This window comes from Callospermophilus lateralis, chromosome 2 (genome assembly GCF_048772815.1).
Source record: "Callospermophilus lateralis isolate mCalLat2 chromosome 2, mCalLat2.hap1, whole genome shotgun sequence".
Lineage (NCBI taxonomy): Eukaryota > Metazoa > Chordata > Mammalia > Rodentia > Sciuridae > Callospermophilus > Callospermophilus lateralis.
This window is the reverse complement of record NC_135306.1, coordinates 196,621,892-196,631,170: the sequence shown is the minus strand read 5'-3', so window position 1 is coordinate 196,631,170 and position 9,279 is coordinate 196,621,892. Positions and strand designations below refer to the sequence as shown.

Genomic DNA, 9,279 nt, shown 5'->3' with positions numbered 1-9,279 from the left:
TATTGTAGGATATGGTAACAATAAATTTTGTAATAGGCAATATTCACTCTAACTTGCATTGCATCAAACTTCTATTTTGCCTCTATGGGATGACCAAGAATAAATATGGAATTGGCACAGAATGAAGAAAATATTAACAATTTTCAACCCAAAAGTTGTCTCTAATCAATGATTCAGATATTAGTTTGTATTTAGTTTCAACTCCAACTTAGATGCCATTCTTAGAAATTCTCAAGATAGCTTAAATTCTCCTTCCTTTGGGGTAAATTTTATTTTAAAGTCAAAGAATTTCTTTGTTCCATTCACTAGTTTATCTGTAGTGATCATCATACACACACACACAAAAAAAAACCCTGATGTATATTTTATATAAAGATTCATGTGCTCAGGAAGCATACATTCTATAGAAAGATATTGATGTCCCCTGGGAATACACATCAAAAGGGGAACTAAGCAGAAGAGGATTTTGATAATCAAGTCTTTGGCATGACCTTCTTTATGGATGTCACTCAGCCTTTTTCCCTAGGAAAGAGGGTTCAGAAACATAGTAGTATTTTAAATCTCAATATCATAAAGATTCAGTCATAGTACTAGGTAGGTGGAAACACCTTAAAAGATTTAGGCAATGTTCTCCAGGAGAATAAATATTCTCTGAATCAAACTCAATGTATGATTTTTTTTAAGAGCCAGAAACCAGAGGTCAAGAACTGAAAACACTCATTATTATCCCTTCTGATATAGTAGAAAGAGGTTTGGTTCATATTCCTATGCTTTAGTGATTGAGAGGTCTTACATCCAGAAGAAGGAATGCTTCCAGTAGGAGACATGGCAATTATTACATGAATTGGATACTAAGACTGTCATTTGATCACTTTGGGCTGCTCATGCCTTTGAATGCACAGGCAAATGAGGAAGTTTCAATGATGCTGTGGTGATTATTGCTGGCTTCTAAGGAGAAAATAGACTCCTCATCCATAATGAAGGTAAAATAGTTTTGAAATGGAAAACATACCCAAAGGCTTCTCTTCATATTACAATGCCTTTGGTAATATGGGCACATATTAACCTCAGAAGAACATTTCAACACCTTAATATCTTCACATGCACATGGGTTCTGTTTCTTCAAAACACCCTCACTGATACACCTGTGAAAAAAATTGTCTAATTAATGTTCCAGACCCTTCGTAAGTGAAAGCTTGTGTAACTCCCTCAGGGAGAGACTCACCATCAGTTGAGGTACTTCAGGAAGACAAAGGGAATACAGAATGTTTAACAGAAGGTAGTTATAAATTCCAGATACTGTACATCATCAGTTATAGAAATGAGGGCTATACTTTTCATGAGTGTTTTCTCCGTATCTTGTTGCGAATATGTGTGTGTATTCACATATACATATACCTATTTTCTGGTAAATATCTTTGTTTTTATTCATTACATTTCCCATTATCATTCAACAAAATTGCCTTTATGTCAGTATTTAAGTAATGTTAGCTTTACATCATAGTATATTAGGTATGGAATATAGATGAAAAGCCAAACATCGTGGGAGGATGTTCCCTCATCTACTGAGAAAGAAATTGTATCTTTTTTTTTGAGGTTGTAGATATTTAAATCATCTTAGGCAGAATTAGGATATTGGCATTTACTTTATTTGGAGATAAAATCTGTTTTAAAGATATGCATATGGGAACCAAGCTTATGTGATGGTTAATTTTATGAATTGACTTGACTTGGCTAATGAATGCCCAGAGGCTGATAAAATTATTTCCGGGTGTGTCTGTAAGGGGGTGTTTCCAGAAGATATTAACATTTGAAGGGTTAGTCTATTAAAGTAGATACTGGTCTCTAATTGGAATGTGCATCCATTCAACCCGCTGAGACCCTGAGTAGAGCCAACAGGCAGAGGAACAGACAACTAGCTCTCTGCTTGAGCTGGGAGATCCATCTTCTACCATCAGCTGTCCCTTCCTGCCAACCTGCATATTCCTGTGACTTTAGTCTCAGACTGGAACTGCAAGCATTGGCTACCTCATTTCCAAGCTTCGACTAGAATAAGACACAGACTTTTCTGTGCTTCTAGCTTAAATATAGTGACTCATTGGATTTCTCAACCTCCATAATTGTGTGAGCCATTTCCTCATTAAAACTTCTCTCTCCCTATGCACTGTTTCTCCAAAACACCCTCACTGATACACCTGTGAATAAAATTGTCCATGACAATTAGTGAACCAGTTCTAGGAATTCTATTAAGCCCTCAAATAATTTAGGGATAATCAGCAAATTGCTTGTCAATTCTTTAGGGCATCTCAAATCTCAAAAGATTAAAAAAATCTCTATAAATTTTTCTCACTAAGTCACATAAGAAGCATATGACAGAGCCAAGATAGAGATATCATTACAGGTAAAAAACCCAAAATATTTTATGTGATGATATGTGTTTGAGCTATTCACAAGTTTTCAATAACATTTGCAAATTTAACTTTAATTTGATGGCAAACCATGGCAAATATTATTATTTCTCATTGTATACTCTGTGCTTTCCACCATTCAATAATGCCTTAGCAGATATAAGTCCTTTTCTTTTCTCCTACATTAATACTTTTATGTTATCATGAGGATTCATGAGCTAAATGCTCATAAGCATCCTTGAAAAATCATCATGGTACTACTTAAGAATTTTTAAGTTTTGTTTGAATAATTTTATCTCATAACAGAACCCAAAACTGAGACCAAATGAAGCATAGCTAAGGTGTTTTATTTTACTTTATTCTTTTAATTTCTGGTTTATAAACCTGAATGGATTCAGTCTCTCATTTGAAATATCCTTCCCAATAGTTATTAGTTTCCCTAGGATTTTTCTTTTTGAGACTTTCAGAATAGTTTAGTGTTTAATGATTATTTAATTATATCTGTAGTTCTGATTCTGTCTTTACACCTTGAATAGTATACAAGGAGCTTCTATCCCTCATTCAACTATGAAACACACCTCTGGAAGGAGTCTTTTATGTATCCAATTTTATGCTGATGGAAAAATTCTGATGTTCTGAAATTTGTAGAGCAATTTGACAAAAAATTAAATGAAATATTTTAGAATATAATTTTAAAAGCAGCAATGATCAGTAATAAAAGGAGATAATAATATATGAAACAGCAGTTTGTTTTATTTCATAGAATTCTAGAAACAGTAAGAAAAAACACTTTAATCTTTTATTACATTATAGGAAAACTATGGTTTTTACCATATGCAATTTATTATTTTTTTATCCTACCAAGTTGGCAAAACCAAACCAAACCAATCAAAGAAAAATAAGCAAAGCTTAGATTTATATGTTGTTTTGTTGTGTATACTACAGATATCTCTCTAATAATATAATATGAAACATATTCTCAGATTTGTTTCTTTTTGGGGGGTGGTGGTGATTGGATCAACCCACACACATGCTAGGCAAGCACTCTACCACTGGGCCATGTCCCCAGCCCCACCCCACCCCCAATTTCTAATACAGGAAATGTATATGCATTAAGTATGGGCAGGATAGCAAGAGATCTTATTGTTATAGGCAATATTTTAATTGATTTAGTATCATTATATAAAATGACCTTTGTATTTAGTGTGATAAAACTGTGTATTATTTTTGCTTTTAGTTAACTCTGAGATTTCTAGTACTGTAATTTTCATTGTAAAACGTATAGTTTCTATTTCTTTCTCTACCTTCTTATTCCTCTTTTGGATTATTTATACCTTGAGTCATTTAATTTCCATTCCTAACTCTCAAAAATCATGTGTATGTATGTGTGTGTGTGTATACCTGTATACACACATATATATATATAACACATACATACATATGTATACACACATGTATTTATACATATATTTGTATGTATATATTTATGTGTGTATGCATATATATGTGTGCATATATATGTTTGTATAAATAACAATTTTTAAGTAAGTAATTTTACTTATCCAAATATCACTTGGCATGTACTCTAACTACTTACATGTATTATGATGTTTTTCCATGTTAAGTCATGTAATCCACACTGTGATCTGTTTTCTTGTTGGGACACCTCTCTGATATTTTTCAAGCATATTGAAGCTGTAAATTCACAGACCTAAAGACTTTAAAAGGGCTGCCTTGTAGGAGAGGTTTCTATGCATCTTTTTTTGCAATACATGGTTGATAATATTTTATATAATCAAATGAAATAACCCATCTTATCATAGATAATGCATAAATGACACTGATGTAGCAATTAAATAACTGACAAATGCAAAACAATAAATAGTATACCTTTGTGTATATCCATAATGCACTAATTTAAAAAATCATTAATGATCCGAAAAGAATTACTAATTGTACTTTGAATTATTTAAATACATTAATAAGTTTATAGTCAAATGTATGAAATATGATATGTCAAGAGCTTTGTAATGTTTTGAACAACTAATAATAAAAAAAGTAAAAAAATAAAAACTTTTAAAAACAAAAAAGTTTATAGTCAATAACTAAATACCCTCAGATTAATGTTTGCCAATATCATTTAAATATGTGTATTTGATGTATTAAACACTGAGTAAAAGGGATCATTACACTGGAAAAATAATAATAATCAATATAATATACACAAAACTTAATTTTGTGTCAACTTTTAAAATATATTCATATGTCTCCATTTACTTCTATTATTTATCCATCTACCTGTATATCTTTTTAGGGTTTCTCAACATTAGTTCTAATAATATTTTGGGCTGAATATTGGATATAGTCAAATGTTTACTAGTTTAACTGCCCTCTAAATATTGGGTGCCAATTGTGGTCCATCACAGAGGTGTGATGAGGATAATGCCTGGAATATATCCTTAGACCTTGGAAATAAAATCAGGCCAAACAGAACAACCAATCTGTCTGGGTGTATCTATAATACTACTTAGACATGTTTTTTTATTTGCAAAAATATGCTTATTTTTAAATATCATAAATTGAAGAGTTTGAATGTATCTCATTTACACATGCTTATATACCCCAAAATATCCTAGGAGACAATTCTGAAGAGTTTCTGACTGTGCTGATGTCTGTATCCAAATAGGTTTTGTGATAATCATCGATGGAAAAACACAATCTCACCCTAGTGCATGAGTTCATTCTGATGGGCATCACCTCACGCCCTGAACTGCAGGCTCCCTTTTTTGGGCTGTTCCTCATCATCTTTATGGTCACAGTGCTGGGCAACTTGGGCATGATCATCCTCACCAAGGTGGACCACAGCCTGCAAACACCCATGTACTTTTTTCTCAGACACCTGGCTCTCACTGACCTTGGTTATTCTATAGTTGTGGGCCCCAAAATGTTAGTAAATTTTGTTGTGGATGAGAATACAACCTCCTATTTTTTGTGTGCCACACAGTTAGCTTTCTTTCTTGTGTTCATCATTTGTGAACTTTTTATTCTGTCTGCAATGGCCTATGACCGCTATGTGGCCATCTGCAACCCACTGCTCTACACTGTCATCATGTCACAAAGAGTATGTCACTCGCTGGTAGCAATTCCTTATCTCTACAGCACATTCATTTCTCTTCTAATCACCATAAAAATTTTTAATTTACCCTTTTGTGGCAACAAGATTATAAGTCATTTCTGCGACAGTCTCCCCTTGATATCTTTGTTGTGCTCAAATACACATGAAATTGAATTGATCATTTTGATTTCAGCTGGGTTTAATCTGGTTTCATCTCTTGTGATACTCCTGTTTTCTTACCTCCTCATCCTTGTAGCCATTTTCAGGATGAACTCTGCTGAAGGAAGGCACAAAGCTTTATCTACTTGTGGATCCCATCTGACGGTGGTCATAGTGTTCTATGGGACTTTGATATTTATGTATGTGCAGCCCAAGTCCAGTCATTCCTTTGATACTGATAAAGTGGCTTCCATATTTTATACACTGATCATCCCCATGTTGAATCCCTTAATCTATAGCTTTCGGAACAAAGATGTAAAATTCGCCCTTGAAAGAATATGGAAAAACATATGCAATGTTGTTTCTTAATGTTCTCAATATGATTCTTATACATTAGATTATAGACATAAATTTTTGGTCTGTGTGTATTGAGAGTCAATGGATAGAACAAATGCATTCAACCGCATATCCATGTGTTGTCATATATTCTAGACACATGTAACTACTCTAAGAAGATTAATTAAAAAAAAAAAGGAGTAGTTAAAGGGCTGAAGATGTAGTCCAGTAATAGAGCATTCCCCAAGTATGCATGAAGTTCTGAATTCAATCCCCAGAACCCCGAAAATAAACAAATAAATACATACATACACACAAAAAAATCAATTAATAAATGAACAAATAAATAATAACATATATTTACCTTCCCTGAGAGAGGTCAATGAATATATTACATATATTTCAATATGTAAGTCAACTTTATAACACAATGGAATGTTCCATGTGAAGAAACCAAGCAAAAGAAGTGAAAAGGCTGAGTAGAAATAGGGCCAGTAGGTGGTGCAGAGGGAAGTGGCAAGAGTTTCTGTGTTTTTCTCTCCCATTTGAATAAAATCCAGGGTTGCTTTTCCACCTGTGTGTAGGTGTTGGTATTCCTATAACTCGTGTTTGTTTTTACAGCCTTTACCATTTTTATGGTGTATTTTGGAATTGTAATTGATACACAATGTTACCTGGTATGTAAAGAGATAAAGTAGTCATATGAATTTGCTCAAATACAATTATTCCGAACACTGCTGTTCCATTCTCTCATGGATGCTCTCATTTCTACGTGTAAGTCTATTAACTGGATACAGTTTGTTTTTCAGTACTCCTTAGGTCCTTATTGGTACCTGTATTTGTCTCAGTCAGTCCACTGGCTCCACATCAGTGGATGTGCCAATTAAGATAGTCTTTTGCATCCACTCAGAGAAGCCCTTAGGTTGGCTCTTTTTCTGAAGTGTTTATTCCTAGTTAATTTCTGGCTGTTTGTTTTCATGGATTATAATATTTTATAAAGAAAAAGTAATTATCATTGTTTTAATGTAAAGTTCCAGTTGTTTCATATTTTTATAAAAAAGATCATTGTATGTTGTTTCCCTTTTGTTGGCTTGCTGTTTCTCCACATGGATCAGTATTGATCATGCACTATACTTTCATGATTTGACTGCATCTTTTTTGAACATTTTGCTTGTGAGAATTGAAAGAAAACAATCCCAGAGAGGGCACCTTAGGACATTTCTAATACAAGTGAGATTATCTAAGTAAGAAAAGATAGAGTTTGTTTCCTTCCAGGCAGAGTTTCTTCATACCACTTCCCGTGTTTCTCTAGGGACATTTTTTCCTGATTTTTTTTTTCTGTTTAATAGATCTAGGGCTTAATTGAATCTATCAGTTTGAGTATTTGCTTACATCAACATAATGAAATAAAAGATTTCTGGTAGTCAATAAAATTTTAATAAAATATTCCATTGAAATAACATTAAAAAGTGCACAGTACCTTGTTTTGTGAGTAAAATATTATCAAATGATTGATTCAGTTATGATGAATTTTTGAGGTGGTGGTCAGTACAATCATATAATAATAATAAATCACCTATATTTAGTTCTAGATAATTTTTCATGTCTTAGTTAAGCCTTCACAATAGCTTTGCAGAATGTCTTACTAAAAGTTCCATTTTTATACTGGGATAAAATAGAGACTGAGAAAAGGGAGAGTAAATTGCCAAAGTTCACCAAGATATTCAGGATTAGAACCAGCTTTCAAAGCCATTTGGTCTATCTCCACCTTGCATTCTCTTAACAATTGTCCTATATTGTCTCTTAATATGCTTCACTTTTGTCACTGGGAGATGACAGAGATTAACATCTTACTTTTGAAGGTGTCAGGTCAGGAGGAAAAAGGCAAAAGGGTGAGTTATAAGATGAGTACCTTCAGGGGAATCTATGGTACATCTCGGTGAGTATAGTACGCCATATAATCATTCCCATTCAGTTCCAAATCTATGATTTAACCAAATATGAACCAATCATAATAAAAATTAACAATACAAAAATAATAAAAAACTCAATAGAAAACAATACATTATACTATATGTACAATTATTTGTGTGACATTATATTATATTAGTTATTATAAGTAATCCAGGATGCTTTAAAATATACAGGAGGATAGGCAAAGGTTACAAACACATATAGAGAATCTAATGTAGAGGTTGGTGACAAGTTAGCAATACCTTTTTGTTTACTAGAATTAGACCAGAGAACAGGGTTATGTATTCAGCATATGCACACATGCTAAAAAAAAAAAGGTGAAATAGTACACATAAATCACAATCCTTAAAAGTCACTCATTCTATTTCCATACAGAAAAAAATGGTATTCATCAACATCCAAAATAAAAAGATATTATCTATGTAAGCAATATAGAACAAAAGAGAAAACCACTTGTCATTCTATTGATTCAGCTTTAGTGAAGCTAATCTGATGTTCATTGATTTGTATGTAGGACAAGCATATAGGATTTGCATGTAGGACCACTATTATGCATTATATTCTATAAATATAAGTAAATAAAAAAGTTTAGAAAGTTAGAGGAGGAGAACAGACATTCATCAGAAGAAGGCATAAGTGGACAAAAGGTATTTTAAAAAAATACTTAGCATCAGTAAATATTATGAAATGTAATGAGTTATTACCTCATTCCTATCCAAATGGCTATTTACAAATATATTAAAGGTAGCAACAAATGTGGTAAGAGACTTGGACAAAAAGAAACTCATATATTTTTGGTAGAAATGTAAATTATTACAACTATTATAAAAAATACTATGAAGGTCCCCCCAAGAATTATGATATAAATACCATATGACCCAGTAATCCCGTTGCTATACATATATTTGTGTACACACACACACACACACACACACATATACCTCCAAAGGGACTGCAATCAATATGTAGAAGGGGCATTTGTATTCCCGTGGTGCTTTATTCACAATAGTTAAACAATGAACACCATGTAAGTGTCCATCAGTAGATGAATGAATAAAGAAAATGTGGCATATGAACACAATGGAGTACTGTACAACTTCTAAGGAAGGAACTCCTGTCATTTGCTGTAATCTGAATCAATCCGGAGGACAATATGCCAGCTGAATTAAGCCAGGCACATTAGAGAAATAATGCATGATCTTTACTTAAACATGGAATCTAATATAGTTGAACTTGAACTCACAGAAATAGAGAGTAGAATAATGGTTATTATTATTTATCACATTA

The 9,279-nt window shown here is 32.8% G+C and overlaps 1 protein-coding gene across 1 annotated transcript; it reads left to right on the top strand.

The window, feature by feature from the left end:
- The first annotated feature begins 5,112 nt into the window (after positions 1-5,112).
- Positions 5,113-6,051, top strand: LOC143391791 (olfactory receptor 8K3-like). The gene has a single exon (XM_076844544.2). The coding sequence runs from the start codon at positions 5,113-5,115 to the stop codon at positions 6,049-6,051; it is 939 nt and encodes a 312-aa protein (XP_076700659.2).
- The last annotated feature ends 3,228 nt before the right edge of the window (positions 6,052-9,279 follow it).

Coding starts and splice junctions, on each gene's coding strand:
- LOC143391791 (XM_076844544.2), top strand. CDS start 5,113: ATGGAAAAACACAATCTCACCCTAGTGCATGAGTTCATTCTGATGGGC.